At 34.8% G+C, this 21,038-nt stretch overlaps 1 protein-coding gene across 1 annotated transcript in view; it reads right to left on the bottom strand.

Annotated features, from left to right (window-relative positions):
* Window positions 1-315: 315 nt before the first annotated feature.
* Abce1 (ATP binding cassette subfamily E member 1) overlaps window positions 316-21,038 on the bottom strand; it is a 30,450-nt gene continuing 9,727 nt past the window's right edge. Inside the window, exons 8-18 of the mRNA XM_047566379.1 lie at window positions 20,768-20,864; window positions 19,901-19,990; window positions 15,697-15,818; window positions 12,651-12,872; window positions 11,505-11,564; window positions 11,357-11,415; window positions 9,148-9,258; window positions 8,918-9,060; window positions 8,669-8,791; window positions 6,966-7,077; window positions 316-5,591 (exon numbers count right to left, since the gene is read on the bottom strand). Coding sequence (XP_047422335.1) covers window positions 5,544-5,591; window positions 6,966-7,077; window positions 8,669-8,791; window positions 8,918-9,060; window positions 9,148-9,258; window positions 11,357-11,415; window positions 11,505-11,564; window positions 12,651-12,872; window positions 15,697-15,818; window positions 19,901-19,990; window positions 20,768-20,864 — 1,187 coding nt within the window. The 3' untranslated portion in view covers window positions 316-5,543. The remainder of the gene's footprint in view (window positions 5,592-6,965; window positions 7,078-8,668; window positions 8,792-8,917; window positions 9,061-9,147; window positions 9,259-11,356; window positions 11,416-11,504; window positions 11,565-12,650; window positions 12,873-15,696; window positions 15,819-19,900; window positions 19,991-20,767; window positions 20,865-21,038) is intronic.

Genomic DNA, 21,038 nt, shown 5'->3' with positions numbered 1-21,038 from the left:
AACAGTTATTTTTAGGTTTTTTTTTTTTTTTTTTTGCAGTGCCAGGGATTGAACCTAGGGCCTCTGTGCACACTGGACAGGTGCTCTACCACTGAGCTACATTTCCAGGTCTCTCCCACCATTAAATGCTGATTTTTTTTGTTGGTGGTGTTGAAGAACTGGGGATTGAACCCAGTGGTACTTTACCACTGAACTATATCCCCAGCCCTTTTTAAAATAGTGAAACAGGGTCTCCCTAAGTTGCTGAAGCTGTCTTTGAACCTGTGACCCTCTTGCCTCAGCTTCCATAGTTGCTGGGATTACAGGTGTGTGCCAGTCTGCCCTGCTAAATCCATTTATTTATTAAATCAAGCCAACTCTGAATATTGTTAAGTTAGTATCTGTTTAATGTACTTAAAGTGAACACTCAGGAAAGTTAAGCTTCCTCACAAAGTAGAGCCTGAAACAGTGCTCATTCAGTACATGAATCTGAAAGGGACCTGATTCTTATAGGCACAGGAACCTCGAGGGATAGGATGAGCCAGTGTAAAGATCAAAAAGCTGGGGTTGGGGATGTAATTCAGGGGAAAAACAGTTGTTAGGCCTATGGGTTCCACCCCCCAGCGCCACTTAACGTAACACAAGTTGGACAGCTATGTGAGTTTTCGGAGACGGCTTTAGAAGTTGAGTAGAACGTGACAACTTTGTTGGGGAAGCATTTGTAAGTTGGCTAGCAGGTTTGTCCATGGTCAACAGAGAGAAGGGGAACACGCTGGATGCCAGAGAAGGTGAAATTAAGTGAAGTCAGTGGTCATCAAGAAGTGCGAGATGGGGTTTCTCTGAAGTTCTCTAGTTAGAAGGGCCTATCCTTAACTTAGAATAATGTATTAGGCTTTCATAAAACATTGAAATACTTGGGTTGAGAACTAGGAAAATATGAGAATGTAAACAAAAAAGGAAGTCACTAATCCCAATTTTCCTACACAGACATGCATCCTTATATCTTGTGAATCATGGGTGTCTCGGAATAGTTAAGTAGTTTGGTTAAGTCTTAAGAGGAGCTGTAGAGATCATGTTGAAGTTTTTTTGATGGATCATTTAATGAGTTCATTAGAGAAATTGAGGCTTCAACCAACCCTTTTTAAAATGAAACAGACCAGTCTTTAATTACATTTTATTTTCCATTTGGATTCAGGAAAAAAGAAATGAAAGGTGAATGCCAACAATGAACATGGTTTTTTAGTTTTTACTCATTTTAATCTTCTTAACTGGCAGGTAATTGATTTTGACAAAAATTCTGTAGTAGGCTTTATTTTCTTTTTAAAAGAAACAGCTTTGGACTAACCACCCTAGTAGGGATTTACCTGATGTGTTACTTGGTGCATGTTTTCTGTAATTTACTTTGGAAATTGGGTGTTAGTAGAAGCATTTAACTTTGTAGTAAAAGGGATTGAACCCAAGGACACTTTGCCCACTACTGGGCTACATTTTTTGTTTGTTTGTTTTGGCCGGGGGTGGGGGGTGGGGATGGATGATCTGGGCAAAGTTGCTCAGGCTGGCCTTGAACTTGTGATCCTCTTGCCTCAGCCTCCACAGCAGCTGGAATGCACCATTGTCTTGGCTCTTGTGATTTTAAAAGGGTACTTTTATAAGTGGGGACAGAAAGCAGAGTCATGAAGTGGTCTAAGTGCTCCATGAGAAAGAATGGATGGGGACAGCTGTCCATTTCCTTAGCCAAGAACTGGGTAGATAAGGGAGAAGTAGTACATGCAAGGATGAGAGTGAAGCTAACAGTGTGTTAAAGGCAGGATGTAAACTTTTTCTATGACAAGACTTGAACTGGGCACGTGGTGCATGCCTGTAATCCCAACGAGGCGGGAGGATCATGAGTTCAAAGCTAGCCTCAGCAAAAGTGAGGTACTAAACAATTCAGCAAGACCCTGTCTCTAAATAAAATGTAAAATAGGGCTGGGGATGTGGCTCAGTGGTTGAATGCCCCTGAGTTCAATCCCTGGTATCACCCCCACAAATAAAACGCTATTGGTCTGGGTTCCAGATCTTCTAAACAAAAAACAGCCCCTCCAAAACCCCAACATCTCCCTATAATCCCATCTACTCAGGAAGCAGAGGCAGGATTCTCAGTTTGAGCAAGTTATTGAGACCATATCTTAAAAAGCAACAGGCTGGTGCCTAGCATGCACAGGCCTAGGTTCAATCCCATTACTGCAAACAAAATGCCAGAAGAATCCGCTGGGAAGGCTGCATTTTAGTTTCCAAGGTCAAGACTCTGCAAATTAACTGAGATGTGATTCCTACTTGGGTCACCAGGCAGAAAGTAAATGGAAAGCCTTTTGAGGGGCAGATCTCAGCCAAGGAGCCAAGGTCCCTGGGTGACCAGCAAAAGAAAACCACCTTGACAAAGATTTCTTTATAAGAAACATGGAGGAAAGCTGTTTGCAAGCAGTTGTGTTGCGAGGTGAGAGTATGCGCGTTCTCGGCATCCTTACATCTATTTAACCTTGTGGTCACAAGTTCTTGCTCTGTGTCACATCCACAAGAATCAGTAACTAGGACACATTCTAGGAAAGCAAGATTTTTGCTTTGAACTTAATTGGTCAGATCTGGGTCATGTGTCCTGCCTAACCGCAAGAGAACTAAGAAACTGGAAAAGGATTGTAGGAGTCTTCCGCAATTCTGACTGACCACCTGTGTTTACAGACACTGTCTATCCTAACAACCTGGCAGAGAAGGAACCTGGTGGTGAGCACAGGGTTGGGAAGAACTGAGGCCACTGTAGATCTCAGAATTTTCATGTCTCACTGTACATCAGTTAACAAACCAACATAAGGAAATACTTCATTGGGAACAACAGTAGACAAAAATAGCAAGTTTAGTCCTGCCATCAATGGACAGAATGTTTCAAAGTATTAGGATGAATAAAAATATTAAAGTGAAAACTTAATTCTAGCTGTTTATCTAACTGGCCTTACTTTTCAACCTCAGATGGTGAAGGCAGAGAAAGCCCATCACTATGTACCTGTATCCGTTTCCTTTTACTCATCTCTTAGAATGCTCATTTCTGCCTCTCAATTGTCATATGCGTATTCTGCTTTCCATGGATAATTCCCAACAACCCACAGGTGGTATTACTTTCCCCAGAGCTATTTCCTTTGCATAATCTTTTCTGATTCTCCAGAATTTGAACCATTTCATACTTAAAATTTAAGACAGGGCTTGACATATACCTATGTTGAGAAACATGAAAGAAATCACAGAATTCCCCTTTTTGGTACGGGGATTGAATCTAGGGGCACTTTACCACTTAACTACATTCTAAGTCCTTTTTGAGACAAGGTCTTATCAAGTCCAGGCTGGCCTTGAACTTGTGATTCTTCTGCCTCAGTCTTCACAGCAGCTGGGATTACAGGTGGTTGCCACTGTTCCAGGCACAACTGAGTAGTTTTCTCTCCTCCCATTTTCTCTCTGGCACATGGGCTCATTCCTTCAATATGGTAGTCCCACTATATCCCAGACACCATACTACACACTGAGTGATGAGACAGGACTGGATTTCAACATATTTATGGTTTAAAATTAGGTTAAACTGAAGAAAGTAATTATAGCAGCAGTATACTGCTTAAAAGTATTTAAAGACTTTTTCCAATTAGGACATATTAAGCAGTTTCTTACTTTTTTTGGTGGTACCAGGGATTGAATTCAGGGGTACTCTCTCACTGGGCTACATCTCAGTCCTTTTTGAGACATAGTCTTGCCAAGTTGCCAAGGCTCGCTCTGAACTTGCAATCCTCCTGCCTCAGTCTTCTGAGTTGCTGGGATACTGTACCTGGCCAAGTAGCCTCTTTTATACAAGAGATAATATTTTCATTGATGGTGACAAACTCTTGAGTTAGCAATATTGGGCCTTTTCTATAGCATATAACACCTAAGTAACGTTTAAATCCATATCTTCAAATTTCACTTCCATAAAAACTTTCTTATAATTAATACACATTTTAAGCGGCAGTAAGTAGAAAGAACTATGCTTTTATCATATCCCAAATTTTTTTTAGAATTGGTAAATAAAAGAAACTTGTCTTATTTCACTACATATATTTGAAATAATCACACATTTAACCCATCTTAAAAACCAGAACTACTTATTTTGGTGTAATCCCATTTATGTACAAAACAAACCCTTTACATATTCACAATTAGGAAAGTGCATAGAAAAAAGCATGCAAGAATAAACTCAAACACTGGTAACCTCTTGGAGGGTAATGTAAGGAGATCATTTTTTATTCCATATACTTCTGAATATTTGAATTTTTCACAACAGACATGTATTTATGAATTACATAAATTTATTTTCAGAAGGCCTAATAAAGTCCAATTAAACCAAACGTTCTATTCATTTGCATATTAAGGCTTCTATTATAATGAGCTGCAAAAAGTCTTGTCAAATACTCTCCAATTTTTCTGTTTTGCTTGCCCCAATATTTATTTATAGTAAACCTTCTTTCTCACATATCAGTTAATTCCAGTTCAGTGCATTAGTAAGGTTTTGATAATGTCTACTGTGTCCCAACTTAGAAACGAGTATGTCTGGTACCAAGGGATGCTTTGTATTGCTGTCTCTTGCATTGATGCTGCCACGGGGGAAGTGCTTTACAATCCTTGACTGCTCAGCAGAAAAATCTGTGGTTTAAAAAATACATAGATTCTCAGGCACCACTCTTAAAAATTCTGAGTCTGTATTTATAAGGGTAGCATATATTCTTTAGAAATACTTTGCCCTAAATTTTGATCAGTGATTATATAAATGCATGTTTAAAAAATGACAGTGAGAGTAATTTCAGAATCTTACAGAATGTAAAAACTGAAAAATCTGAAGTTTTTTTTTTCCTTTCCTTTTTCCTTGAGGGGACACTAAAGTAATATTTGGATAATGATGTTAAAAAGCACCAAAAAACATTAAAAATAATGTGTAAGTTGGTAACAAATATCCATTTTCTAACAGTGGTGTTTTGCAGCAATCTTCCTTAGGAATCATACACTGAAAATACAGTGCGCAAAGACTGAAAACAAATAAATATAGTCCTGAAGTTTATTTATCAAATATCATCAGTGTAGTCTTCGACCGGCTTTTAAAATAGGGCAGTTTCATTATACTGGCATACTTGGCAAACCAGATAAGTACAGAAATCTTTGATAGATTTTGAAAATGGGGCGACACTGGTCAGCATTTGGTACATGAATATAATACACCTATTGAAAAATCTTCCCATACATCATGAAAACTTGGAGGTAATTTGTATAGTTTGAAATGTCTTCATTTTAGAATATTAAGCACAAAAAGGGCCTTATCATTCAGAACAGAAAAGTGCCATTTTCTGTGTTCAGACTATAATTTACAATATACCTGGCTTTTGATGTTACATTAAAAAAAATCATTCTTCAAGCTCCAGAGTATGTGGGGCCATAAAACCTGATTAAAGTCTTATATGACAAAAATCCCAGTAAATGTTTCTTTTAATAAATGGCTTATCAGTATTCTCAGATTCAGTCTAATCATCCAAGAAAAAGTAGTTTCCACTCTTCTTTTGTTCTACATCCTAAAAAACAGAGAAGCAACAGTCATCACCACCACTCCCTTACATGGAGTTTCATGCAAGGTATTACAATAGTACCTGATCAACCTCCATCTGCTTTCGGATATTTCTGGGTCCACTGCTCAAAAGCAAGATTACTACCATCTGTCCCCATCCCTATTCCAAACACCTCACTTATACCAACTCAAAGTTCCTTCACATAAGATATAGTACATACAGGAAATCTGCCATGTACTAGAATTCCGTTCCATTTTTATCATCTTTTCAACTTTAAGCACCTAGACTAAAAGAGCTAACTTTCAGATGGAAAACTGCCTATATTATAACATATATATGTATGAATGAAATAGTTCTTCCCAGAATGTTTGGTAGAGCGGTAACATTTACCTAGCTGCCCAGCCGCTCCCTTATTAGGATTAAGTTACAACTAAGATGAAAGGGAATACAGAAATGATTAATAGGTGCACTGGGGGACTGACCCATAAGCCTGTTCCTGCAAATGACAATACCAAGTGTACATAATGATTCAGAAGAAATTCATGTCCTCTTTTCTGCCTAATATGTGTTTCAAAACTGAGAAAACTTTTCAATTTTATGACAGGACTTGTCATTCCTTCATCCTGGACTGGGAGTAACATCAACCTCTTGTAAACAAAATGTAGCGCAGACCAAAGGGACATTGCATTAGGTGCTTAATCATACAATTATGTGCAAGATGACTTTGCCTATGGCCTTCCAAGAGTTCAAGGTTTACTAGCAAAGCTAGGACTACAAATATGAAAACAAATGCTACAGCAGAGAATGTTAGAAGAGAAACATGGAAGTGAGCACTACAGGGAACATGAAAACAGCAGAAATGCTTTCAGAGCTTGTTCACTGCTGATTTGTGCAACCAAGGAAATTTTGCCTTTGAAAAACAAAATACCATATTTCATAGACTAAATCAAGCACATGGTGGACAATTAATTTATGGCCTAGAAAGAAAAAACACTACCGATTGATCTAACACAGTGTTTTTTCATTGTTTAGAATTTTACACTTGAAATATGCATTTTAGTCATGAATTGAACAACATGAAAAATATTCAGAGAAGCTGCTTAAAGTATTCTTGAAAATTTCTTTGTTTCAATGGATGATTAGTGTAATCTTTTCCAAAACATTTTAATTAGCAGTTAATAGTACAACAACAGTATGAACACCTCTGAGTCCATGCAGCAACAGTAGCTATATCAGCAGCTGCTATCAGGTATTAAAATGAAAAAACACCATGAATCATAGAATCTATGAAATATGGTACTGGCTTATTTAAAGCAACAGTCTTTCCACTGTTCATACTGATAAAATTTATCCATGACTTAAAACAGTTTTCCCACATACCTTAATTGAATTGAGTTTATTTATTCGTGGTCTATAGTTGTTTGGATCTCTTCTGAATGTAATTTCCAGCTGAGACAAAAATTTGTTCATGCCAGCCAAAAGTGTTTGAGGACTGTGGGGGTAGGGGATAAATAATTTTGATTAAGTTTTAACTCCCTAAAGACAATTACCTTAAGAGATAAAAAGAATAACTGTTCCCTCAATTCTCCTACCTTATATCATCTGGATAACAGTATAATCACAACATATTAAAAATCTTATGCTCAGAAACAGCTTTGCTTGGACTACACAGTTTGCTTGGCAATAATATTTTTGTGCAAGACAAACACAATTTAACCTGTGTTTCTGATGTGGACAAAGAAACATTTTAGAAGTATTTATTTTTTTGCTAGGGATGACATCTAGGGATGACATCTTGATTACACCTCTACCCTTGAGCTGTACTGCAAGTATTCCTTTTTTTTTTTTTTTTTTTTTTGATTTTGAGATGGGATCTCAAGTTGCCCAGGCTGGCCTTGAACTTGGAATCCTTTTGCCTCAGCTTCTCCAGTCACTGGGATTACAGGCATGTGCCACCATGCCCAACTCAGAAGTATGACTTTAGAAAAACATAAGATCATTAATAAGGAATCTCAAACTGAATTTTTAAGAGAAGAGAATTTATCAGTGAAGGGAATATGTACTTCTACACAGTGATTTTCAGTAATAACTTCTTTTATGCTTTATAAATCCTTTTCACCCAAGGTAGTTAAATCAGCCAAATCACAAAATAGAGATGGAACACTTTAAGCATTTTGTAAACACAAAGGGGAAGATTATGTGAATGAATGTTTTATATATTGTAAGAAATTTCCCTAACTCTTCAAGTAATGTGTAATTCTCAATAACTGAAATAAAAAATTTTAAAATGAAGAGTTCTGAGAAGCTCAGTACTTTTATTTTCTGGAAGAATCACTCAAATAGGAACTCCATGCCTCCCTCTGATACCAGAAAATATTATACTGGAACCACATGAAACTGCTGTTTAACAGGTCAAAATGTTTGAATAGTAGCAATTTTATATGGTTTAACCTAACTGGTTTTAGCATTAATGGTAACAGAAATTTCTTATTAAATGACTTGAATGTTAGGTTTCTCTACATGACAAGCACCCACAATCAAGCCAGTCAGGAAAAGTGAGAGGTAAAGTCATTCATTTTTAACTCTGCTATGGATTGGTATCAGATATTTGTGATCTACTGTTAGCTCAAGGACTACCAGAGTAAGTTGGGAAAATCATGTAACCTCTTTGGATCTTCCTTTGCTTTTTCTGTCATGTAAAAAACAAAACAAAAACAAACACAAAACAGAACAGGATTTTTCAAGTTATTATTTATAAAACCAAATCACATTTTGGAAATCCAAATAATAGAACAGGTAAAAGTTAAGCTGAAAGAAAATGTGAGGGGCCCAGAGGTATTTATGCTTATATTTAAGGTCAGGGATTCCAGCTACATTCTAGGACTGTTTTTCTATATGTCCTACCTAGTATTCAATAAGAATCATCTTGGGAGTGAGTAAGGCACAGAATTTCTGGCAATCTCTTTCATTTAAAAAACTAAACAAAAAGATGAAAGAGGTATGACTTTAATACTATAAGATTACTACTAAACATTTAAAATGTGATTTAGAACTTAGTCAGTTTCTGAATATTTTAATCTTACCTGTTTGCAACTGTGTTCTTAGATGGAATCCCATCAAAAACGATGACCCGATCTGCTAGATAGGTGGCCATGATGAAGTCATGTTCCACAACAAAGGCTGTCTTCTTTGCATGGAGTATGAAACTAAAATACAATGATTTGAAATTCTTTTATAGCTTTATATCAGAAAACCTTCAAATGTGATATTAAGCACACTTACATGCCAGTGCGCATAATCGAAAGTAATAGGCTTATAAGCAAGACATTTACCGTTTGACGACACGAGCTGCCATCAGTCTCTGCTCAGAATCCAAGTATGCAGATGGTTCATCAATTAAATAAACATCGGCAGGTTTGCCCAAACAAAGAGCTAAAGCCACTCGCTGCAGTTCACCACCAGATAATGTCTGCACCTAAAAAGAAGTTTACAAAACTGTGTAAAGAAATCCCAAATCTGAAATAAAATTCAAAAATTAATGAACACAATTATGTTAGCATACCTCTTGATCAATGATGTTTTCAATCTGCAGAGGCTTCATCACATCAGTCACAAATTGTGGATGAGTGTAAGCATCTCTTATCTTTTCATGTAACAACTGGCGAACACTTCCCTGTTTTTAATGGAAAAAGTTTTTAGGTGATAAAAAACACAACTATTTGTGTGTGTGTGTGTGTGTGTGTGTGTGTCTGTGTGTGTGGACTGGGGACTGAACCCAGGGTCTCAAGCAAGTGCTCTATCATTGAGCTGGGTCTATACCCTGAGGCCTTCTGAAATTTTATTTTGAGACAGAGTCTTGCCAAGTTGCCCAGGCTACCCTCAAACATGGGATCCTCCTGCCTCAGCCTCCTAGGAGTAGCTGGGATAGCCATCATACCAGGTAGTACAGAATTCTTCAACTTATGAATCTTAATAAAGTTAAACTCCAGAGAAAATCTATAGATTGGCTTCTAACAGATATCAATTGTATTTTTAATGCTTATCCAATATCTATAGCATGTTTTGATTTTTAAAATTTAATATTCATTATATCCAGTAAGTAAAAATGCAATAATAATCTAAAAATTTAAATCCAGTGATTTCAGGGAAGAAATAGAGTGAGAATAATTCTGAATCCATAAGTAATCATTAAGAGATAACACAAAATGCACCATAATATTCTGGAGTTGAATAATAGGATGCTTGTGCTTACTATTTCAGGATAGGGCTCAGTCTGAGAACTTAAAAGTGAAGATTATGAAAAGTATCAATAATGAAATACTTATTGTAAGCAAAAATGTTTGAAATGGGCATAACATTGATTAGGTACTGAATGCAGATATAATGGTTAAAAGTTCAATACAACACCTGCAAAATTCAAAGAAGTTAACTTTAATATAAGGTTCCCAAGTTTTATCCATAAAGTAGTATATATCAGTCTTTCTTTATGGTGGGATAACCTTGCATTTTATGAATGTATCATACTGTGTTTATCCATTCATAAGCTATTCATTTGGATTACTCCTAATTTTTGGCTATTTTAAATAATGTTGCTATACATATTTGTATGCGAATCTGGTACCAAGGTATGTGTTCAGTGCTCAGATATCTATCTTAAAGAGTGGAATCCGATAACTTTGCTGAGAAACTGCCAGATTATTTTTCATAGTGGCTGCATTATTCTACGTTCCCACCAACAATGTATGAAGTGCCAATTTGGTGTTCACATCTTCTCCAACAGCTACTACTATTTGTGGATTTCAGTCATCCTAGTGAGTATGAAGGGGTATCTCACCCACATTTTGATGAGCATTTCCTTAAAAATGAATGATGTGAATAGCACATCTCTTCATGTGTTTACTAGTCATTTGTATTTGTTCTTTAAAAAAAAACTGCCCTCTTTTGGGGAAAGGGTACTTTTCATTCAATTTTTAAGAATTTTTAAAATATATATATATATTTTTTTTTGCAGTGCTGGGGATTGAACCCCAGGGCCTTGTGCTTGCGAGGCAAGCACTCTACAAAACTGAGCTATCTCCCCAGCCCCTAAAATATATTCTTGACACAGATCACTAGTTGGTCAAATGTTTTCTTCCACCTTGTAAATGGCTTTTCCCCTTTTCAATGGTATCATTATGCATAAACTACATTAGGTTTTTAAAGGTGTATTTTGGAAAAAAAGATAACAAACAGATTTAAATTTCTTTCTTTCTTTTTTGGGTACCAGGGATTGAATCCAAGGGCACTCAACATATCCCCAGCTCTATCTTGTATTTTATTTAGAGATAGGGTTTCACTGAGTTGCTTAGCACCTCAATTTTGCTGAGGCTGGTTTTGAACTCTCAATCCTCCAGCCTCAATCTCCCAAGCTGCTGGGTTTGTAGGTATACACCACAGCACCCAGCCTTCAAATTTAAAATATTTTCCACTAGTAGTGGAAATGAATCAAAGACTGTAAAATTAATACATTCATTCACCATTTTTGTGGAGACTAACCTGAAGAAGAATTTAATACAGTAAAAGATTTTCTTTTTTTGGTATTCGGGATTGGAACCAGGACTTTGTACGAGCTAGGCACATGCTCTGCCACTAAGCCACATCCCCAATCCCTTATTACAAAGATCAAAGCCATAAGCACGTGGGCGCATACACACACACACACACACACACACACACACACACACACACACACACATTTTCTTTGATAACCAAATAAAAGATAAACAACTCACAGTTGATTTGGGACTTATTTTCTGGGGCTTATAACTGACATTTAGAACTGGCACTTCTCCTGAAAAATATGAATACACAACACATGAAAAACTGTCCAGATTTTTAAAGTTTGTGTGGAGCAGAAAAAGATAATATTTACAACAGTACCTCCTTCATCAGGTTTAAGTCTTCCAGCAAGCATTCTGATAAAAGTGGTTTTACCTGTACCTGGCAACATAACATATAAAAAATTGTTCAGAAAGATGCTTCACATTTCAAGTAAAACATAATGTCCTATTTGTTTTTGATTGAGAAATTTGTTTTAAAGATAATACATTAACACTTTGGAATCTGAAAGTCATACAAAAAAAAGTACTTACATCTTTCATGGTTTGTATTGAGTATAAGCTTATTAGGAGAAATAAAGACTTGTTCAAGCATATAATGACCATTTTAAAAAATGGTATGTCCATAAAGCTTAAGTCTTGGGATAGTTTTTAAAAAGACTTACTTAACTAAATTATCAATTAAAATGGTATAGGGAGATAGCTCAGTCGGTAGAGTGTTTGCCTTGCAAGCACAAGGCCCTGGGTTCAATCCCCAGCACCACAAAAAAAAAAAAAAAAAAAAAAAAAAAAAAAGGTATAGGGCATTTTATAACAGATATCATTATTTAAGATTATTTACACAAAGCACTTGAGTTGCAACTCAATTGTAAATTCATGCTGAGGAAGAATGTTATATTGCAATAATCCTTACACAAAAATTTTCTAGTTTTGTTAGAAGATTACAAAACAAATTTATTTTTAAATCATAAAACACCACCAGATATTTAGTAGTCAAATTCATCTTACAACTATACTTATGATGACAATTTATATTGAAAATGTTGATAACAGAACTATTTACCAAAGTAGACAGAGTACTCTGAATTTAAAGTAAGTTCCAAAAAGAAGTATATAAAGAAAATCTTAAAATAGATTACTTCTGAATTACCAATTTATCTTTTCCTTCCTAGTCATTTTGCAAGATGATTAAATGCCTTAGCAATTTATAGAGAAAAACCAACTAAGCAAAAAACATCTTATTTTCAATGGAGGCAGTGAAACAAAATAGGAAATATTAACTTGTTTAAATGACGAGATTAAACTATACAATGCCACAAAAATATGAAGCTATACCCAGAAATTCATGGATTCAAAACTCAGCTGCCAATTCTCAAAACTTGGTTGAAGCTTTCCATGGAATAGGCAAAACACACTTACTGGATAAACAGTATTTTTTAACATATATCAAAATATAAGAAAATCTTACCATTTTCCCCCAGCATCACCATGATTTCAGAATCTGTGAACTCCCCAGCTACAATGGCTAGTTCAAACTCTCCCATCTTTTTCTTCATCCCTGGATATTTATACATGCACATCTTTTTAACTTCTTCTTCATTTGCTGTCTCAGCCACTTTAAAAACAAGTGATGCATCTCGGAATCTCAAGTTTTCTGTTGGCACATAGCCATCCAAAAAAATGTTTATGCCTATTGGGAAGAAAAGACCAATTACAGACTAAACTTTCCCTAAACCCTAGAATTCTTGGGAAACATTTATATATAAATTTTAAATTTCTGTGCATTTTTGATAATATGTAGGGCACCATATAATAAAGTGACATCATTTTTAGTTTAATCAATTCATGCATCTTTACTTAAGTGTCTATACATATCCACACATCTACATGTATACATCAAACACATTATTTCTTTAAATGATTTAAGATGTAAGATTATTTCAAATTTGTTGCCACCAGGCTTTATGCAAAATATAGCATTTTACGTCATTTTCGCTGTATTTTAAAATCAAAATTGTATTTTTTCTCTCAAAATAAGTGTGACAGGTAGGTAAGAATGGAATATTTTCAGATTGACCTAAAGTAGTTTCAGAAATAATTCTTTAAATAAACAATTTAAGTTACAAGTATTCAATCTCACTATGAGATAACACACATTTTGAAGCTATAGTTCACTACATGTTTTAAAGATTAATTTTGTAGTTTCACGACAAAGTGAATAATGAGCTAACTTCATTTAATATTTGTTTTTACTCTACAAAGAAAACCCCTCTTTATCTAAAGAGATTTTTTTGTATCAGGGATTAAATCCAGGACTGCTTAACCTCTGAGCCACATCCATATCCCTTTTATTTTTGATTTTGAAACAGGGCCTTGCTAAGTTGCTGAGGCTGGCTTTGAACTCGGGATCCTCCTGCCTCAGTCTCCTGAGCCACTGGGATTATAGATGTGCGCCACCACACCAGGCTAAACAGATTTTAATACATGAAAGTAAACTTAACAATGTACCTGAGACTCCCTCTCTACTAAAACTTAAGATCCACAATGACACACAAAAAAGAAAAGTGAATTATTTGGAAATAATGTAAGATCTATCTTTCAATGTTTCCAATATTTAAGTGAAAGAGGAGAAAGATAGTAGTTGAAGTTTCACAGGGTCTTGAAATGCAGTGTAAGGAATTTATTGATTTCATCTAGAACTGAGAGCCATATCAGGGGGCCTGGATCCTTAGCCTAGAACGCAAATGTACAACAAACTTTGCTAATAGAAAAATAAACAGGTATGTTTAAAAATTGCAAAATCAGCAAGTTTTTCGACCTCATTTAAAAATTAAAAATGTAAATTAAGAAATGAAAGCCAAAATGACAAGGAAATATAATTGCAGGAAACTCAACAGCCACTTAGTTCAAGTGCCTAACCGATCAGTTAAGGAAACAAAGGCTCAAAGAAATAAGTGACTTTGCTCAAAAAAATTAGTCAGTCTTTACATTTCTACTATAATGTTTGTCTTGTCAGTTTAAACATGAGTTCAAACTATAGTATCTTTATGGTTCATAGAGCTTTTTAATATTTATCTATATGTCATAAACCTGATTCTAGAACTATTATATGGTATGAAGTACTTAATGTTAATTAGAGAATAAAATATCAATAATTGGTTCTGATGTCACCCCTTAAAGCTACTGTAAGAAAACTGGGCAACCTCATAAATTTTTCCTTAAATTATACCTCTATTTATCTTAAATGTATAAGTGAGTAAGTTATAAATTCTTCCCCCACATCTCTCCCTCTCCCCCTGTACTAAGGACTAAACCCAGGGGCACTCTACCACTGAGCTACATGCCAGCACCATTTACTTTGAAACAGGGTCTCCCTAAGTTGCCCAGGCTGCCTTTGAATTTGCAATCCTTCTGACTCAACTTGTACTGCGTAGCTGTGATTCCAGGTGTGTGCTGCCATGCATTACTCCTTCCCTGCATCTTAAATTAAAATATTTATGCTTTTTTTGGGTGGCGGGGTGGGTTCTGGGGACTGAACCCAATGGCACTAAGCTACATTCCCAGTCCTTCTCTTTATTTTTATTTTAGAATAGGGGCTAGCTAAGTTTCTGGAGGCTGGCCTTGAATCCTCTAGGGGAATTGCTGGGATTACAGGCAAGCACTACCATGTCTGGTGCATTTCTTAAAAATTATAAAAGCAACCACCATCTTTTTAAGAAAAGGATATAATAAGATATACATTTATTTTTCCAAGAATTTTTTAGGTATCTCAATCCCTCTGAAGAGATAAGGAGAAAAAACATCTATCACACTTCCAACCCCCCAAAAGCAGTCCTTTTTATGTTTTATATTGTCAGCTTTGGAAAAAGAGAAGAAATACAGAGTACAATAGAAGTGAGTGGTGGAAAGAAAATAAGAAACAAATCAAAAGGAAAAGATATGCAAACTGGAGAACCCATTGCTTTCAGGAGTCATTTAGTGGTCAGTAGTTTCTACTTCATTTAATTTGTACAGGAGGAGACATGGAAGACGGTCAACAGAGTCCCTCTTTCCTGAAAGTTCAGGGAATAAATGAAAATTTTAATATGCTTATTATATGACCTTATTAGTTTTAGATAGCCTTAGTTCCATAAACTCAGGACATGGATTACAGATAGAATATGATGAGCAATGAATGAATTTTAAGAGTTTTATTACTGGCATTGGCCCATCAAAGATAAATTAAGAAGATAAATACTGCAGAAATCAAATACAGTTAAGACTTTTAATAGAGCAAAAATAGTAAAACTGCATGTCTATCCACTCCCAACAAAAAATTCTCTATAAAAGAAGTGTACTTTTTCTATATAATCTTTTATATACAGATGTTTTTTCTCCTATCTTTTATATTCTCCTCAGTGATTCCAAAAGATGAGTAAGGCAATAAAAAAATAGTCAATATCAATAAAAATACATTTTCTAAGCATCAGAGTGGAAGAGAATACAGCATGTGAAAACATTTTTTTTCAAGTTACCTTCTCTTACACTAAAAGGCATAGTGACAACACCATAAGCACTCGGTACACCATATAAACAGCAGATGAAGTCAGAGAGATAGTCTAATACACTTAGATCATGCTCCACCACAATGATATATCTGAAAATCAAAACAGACTTTTATTTTAAAATTTAACATAACCTATATAATTAGATAACTCTTCTATTTCTTTTTTACCACAGTTGTAGATTGTAGGAATAGATATAATTTTAAACCACTTAAGTGTAAAGAACATATTAAGCAAAGCCATAAAATATTTCTTACATTGGCTATCAATGTCTATATTTAAAAATGTTTTCCTAAACTAAAAGGAAAACCACTAACATAAAAGTTTACAGATATATGAAATAAATATATTTTGGTAATAAGAAACACATACTAATAAACTCTACAAAGTAGAAGCAATTATAATGATGTTAATTCAGATGCAGCCTAAATTATTTGAACATTATGCTACTCTTAAGTATTAAGCCCTAACTGTTACTGTTCTGCCGCATGTTAGGTGTAGCAGGGGATGCATAGAGAAAGATAGAATAAAACCCTTAACCCAAGAACTTTCAATTTTTATGAGGAAGACAAGAATGGATATGAAAAAAAAAATATGAAGCAATAACAAAAAAAGATAATGCTGGATGAATTATATGAAGGCCAGAAAGGAAATAGGTTTGTGTGTACTAAGGCACTTTATGCACGAGATGTGATATGACATGATCCTAAGATTTGACTAAAGTGATATAAAAGCATTACTATGATGTAAGAAATAACCTGCCATCATGTATCACTTTATTCCTATTCCAAGATAGTCCAAGATGTTAAAAAAAAAAAAAAAAAAAAATGTCCTGAAGACATCTCAAATGCCAGCTTAGTAAATCAAACTGCAACAAAAATTCTCCATTTTTGTATTAACCCATTAAGTCTCAAGTTTTCAATTCTGCGAACATAATAAATATTCATATATTATTTCAATGTTACCACAAGTGGTATATTTGTTGTTGAATTTAATTTTTATAGGTATTCCACCTCTGGAATAATGGGACAGAATGGGCTAATGAAATCATCATCCCCCCAATACAGAAAAATAACTGTTTATTCTTATTAATATACTATATAAATTGTCAAGTCTATGAATTCTTTCCCAACTTTCTGTGCAATAATTTTGTTCTTTTCCTTCTCTGCCTAAATTCTAGTTTAGTCTCTCGTTACACTTTTTTTTTGGATATTGCTGTATTTTCAACAAATCTCACTTTCTTCAGATCCCCTGATGTGGCTCTCAATTCCACATGAAATGAATTTCCTTAGACTCTTTCAAGATCATCCAAAACTTCAGCTTTCTTTACTTCATTTATATATAGAAAAAACTGAAATATGGACCTTTTTTGCTGAATAATTCATTTCTTCATTTTTTGTGTTGAAAGGCTATTTTTTCCTTAGTCTCCACCTGTTGCCAAAATCTTCCACTTGTTGAAATCCTACTTGACCCTCCTTTAAGTTGCATCTCAAATCCTACCCACTGTAGGGTAGGATACTCTTCCTAATAAGCAAATGATTATAAACTGTTTTCTCCACTCTTGAGGTCTTATTATAAGTATCTGAACACATATTAGTCAAACCTCCTTGCCTCCCCCTCTTTCAAATGGAGCTTATGCAGACAAAAGCCCAAAAGATGACTTCAGTCTGTCATTCTGTTTTCTGAGTATCTGGGAAGAAACAGGTATCAGTAGTATAGTAACAAATCTGTGTTGTAAAAATTTGTACTCTATAATTAATTTTGGGTTATTTATCAGTTTTCGGTCTTAACTCTGTAACTTTCTATCACTGTTCTTTTCTCTAATTCATCCTTTCTTTATTCCTTGCTATTTTTCCAAGGATATGACCTCCAACATCTTTCCATAGCAATCAAGACTGAATATATGTTGTGACACACAGGAGAATTTCAGGATAAAAATAAACTTCCTATGGCTCAGTTAACAACACATTACTACACATGGATTATTTTAACTCTATAAATGAGACCAGTATATTTATTAAAATGTCTCAATTAAGTTTTTCCACTTTGTCAATCTAATTTGTCTTAACATGTTATTCCTAATTATAATTAAGGTTACTGCTCTGTCCCTCATAGGAAAAATATCATATGTATTTTTTCTTTACTAATTTTTTTCTGAGGGTCATCCATACCTGTTATTTATTTCGTCTATTTTTCCTATATAGAATAGCTCCTGATCTTTTAATATTAAATTTATTCCTTATAAACGAGTATAATCACCTCATGTCTTATTTTCTAGTGATCTGTCTGAACATTTATGTACTGAAATGCACATCAGCTGGTTGTGAATTATTATTATTATTTTTTTGGTGGTACTGGGGATTGAACCCAGGGGCGCTCTACCAACTGAGGTATACCCCTAACCCTTTCTATTTTTTGATAAAAGGTATTGATTGCTAAGTTGATTTGACTGGCCTCAAACTTGTGGTCCTTCTGCATGTGCCACTGTACCCAGCTTCAGCTATCCTCTATACAATGGTTAGGAAGTTATTTTATATTTGGCCAAGTAAGACTCTTTATTACAGATATCCAAAATTTCATTCCAATATCTAGGTGGATTATTAATCTTCTGTAGGACTTTTCTTCAAATTTAAGGAGCTGAGGTTTTTATTAATTCTAAAAAGTTATCAGCCATGATCTCTTCATGCCTTTAAGATTCTTAAAGATACAGCAAATACTCTTCTCATTCCATTCTCCATGTTTCTCCACCTCCCTTTCAATTTTCAATCTCTCTCTCTCTCAGCAATATGCCACAAAAACTCAGATCAACTTTTAAGGTTCTCAATGCTCTTTTCTACTAGCCCTAATTTATCTAATCTGTTTAGGGATCTTTTTTTTTTCTTTTCTTTTTTGTATAGGGGATTGAACCCAGGGGTGCTTAACCACTGAAACACATCCCTAGCCCTTGTTACATTTTATTTTGAGAGAGGATCTAAGTTGCTAAGGCTGACTTTGAACTTGCGATCCTCCTGACTCGGTCTCCCCAGCTGCTGGGATTACAGGTGTGCGCCACTGTGTCTGGGTATTTGGGGAGTTTTTAATGGCACAATACTTTTCTTTTTATATTACTTTTTCACCTTAAAGGGTTTATAGATAACACTAGTTACATACATTTCAATTCCATAGCCAGAGATTTGAAAGGGAGCCATCCCTACACTTTTAATATGTTTATTTAACATTTCCATGTGCTGATAATTTGTTTCCAAATTGCCTGTTTGCTGAGAAGCAGTTCCTTGAGAGCCCTGCCATATTATGTGTGATGATTCAATGCACGGTGTTGCTTCTTTCCTACAGTGGGGGCCTATTAGGGACATCAGCAACATCTGGAAAGTCATGCCCTTATCTCTCTACTTTGCAATTCTCAAAATTCTCAATTTTCTTTTCTTTTCTTTCTTTCTTTTTTTTTTTTTTTTGCTTTCTTGCAAGATAAACCATGTATTTCAAAGGACATTTATTAAAAGTTATTAAGGAGAGGCATTATGGTATATGAAATTGCCATCCATTAAAAAAAAAAAAAAGAAAATTTCCCACATTCTGATTAGTTTGGTTATACACTAAAACAGTAATCTAGGACACATAACTAGCCTCTTTGATCTTAAACTCCTTCAACTAAAAAATAGGACATACCTAAAGATTCTCAGCAAGAATGCCATCAGGATCAGATGAAATAATAAATTTAAAAACTTTGAAAACTACTAAAGCACTTTATAAATACATGGGAAAATGATTACTTAACAGAGGTGGTTAAGAACTCTCTTTTGCTCAGTAATATTTTAAACACTGATATATATAATTACTCTAGTCATTCTTATAATGTCTTAAATTAGTGGGTATGAGAGAGGATTCCATTTGAGAATCTGGTGAAAGCTAAGGATCTACTTCCCAAAATGGAATATAAGTATGTGAAAAATTGCATTTAATTTCAGAGAATTCATAGGTTTCCTAGAAACAGAGATATTAATATATGAATCGTGCTCTAAAAACTTTTGTTCTAGATAGAGGAAAATAAATTTTGGTGGTAGCTCTAAATAACCAAAATGAAGAACCTATACATGTAAATGATGTGATTAATTTTTAAAAATCTGTAAAGCCCCCCAAATAAAACAACACAGGAATATTCCAGATCTGTACTTACCTATCTGGATTTATTAGCGATCGTATAGTAATAGCAGCCTTTAAACGCTGCTTGACATCTAGGTAACTAGAAGGTTCATCAAACATGAAACTATAAGTGAAAAAAAAAAAAAAAAAAAAATTTTGAAAGACAAACATGACATAATTCCATCTTGCATGTTACTTTAAAGCAGTACTAACTGTTTCTGTGAACCAGTAACAGTAAAAATTTCTGTATTCTGATCAGAAACAAAAGTTAAGAAATCAATTATGAAAAGCAGGACTATATACCACATTTGGGGAAAGCCTCCTAGATTTGACCAACTTACAAACTGGTACTACCTCAAGAAAAAATGCCTGTACTAATTTGGAGAGCCTTTCTCTTACTTAGGTAAAGTATAATTGCATTAAAGTCAATAGTTTTTTTGGAGGGCACTGCACAGAATTCACAGAATACACTGTGGAGAAGAGCCAGCTTATATTAGATACCAGAGTGGACATGTGAAAAAGACTGGAGCAGAAAACAGCTGGGAGAAGAGTGGTACTAGAAGGTAAGAGGAAATTTGCCATTTTCACTCTCCTTTTCTCCCTTACGTGGCATGACATCCTGGTCTAAAGATCCTTTTTTTGCTTGAGGTATTTAAAAAGCTTGCTGGGTTGGTTGGAGAACTTAAGTCTTAAAACTTGGAATGTATAAATCATAAACTACTTATCAGGGTACAACAGGGAAAATCGATAGTGGATGCATAACTGTTTCAACATCTTACTTAAAAAGTATAGCTTTAGATGCCATTAATTCTGCTCAAAACCACTGCTTTATTAGCAGTATTACAAATCAAAGCAAAAATAAGAATTAAGATATATATATAAAAATTGTAAAGAAACCTACATATCAGCTTTCTGTATGCAAACGACAGCACAAGCAAATCTCTGCAACTCTCCTCCTGAAAGATCTTCAACATTTCGTTCTTTTAGGTGGGTTAAATCTACAAAGAACATGGAGGCATTGTGTTCAATGTTATCAATTTCATTTTACCTCTCTGGACAAGACGTATATTGCATGTCATCACTCTGGGTTTGTATGACATTTCATATGAAAACTGTAGAATATTAATATGTATGACAATTACTAGAAATTTCCCCATTTATTCCAATAATCC

This window comes from Sciurus carolinensis, chromosome 10, assembly GCF_902686445.1.
Source record: "Sciurus carolinensis chromosome 10, mSciCar1.2, whole genome shotgun sequence".
Classification (NCBI taxonomy): domain Eukaryota; kingdom Metazoa; phylum Chordata; class Mammalia; order Rodentia; family Sciuridae; genus Sciurus; species Sciurus carolinensis.
Note: the sequence above shows the minus strand (reverse complement) of the source record. Positions and strands in the feature narration are given on the sequence as shown.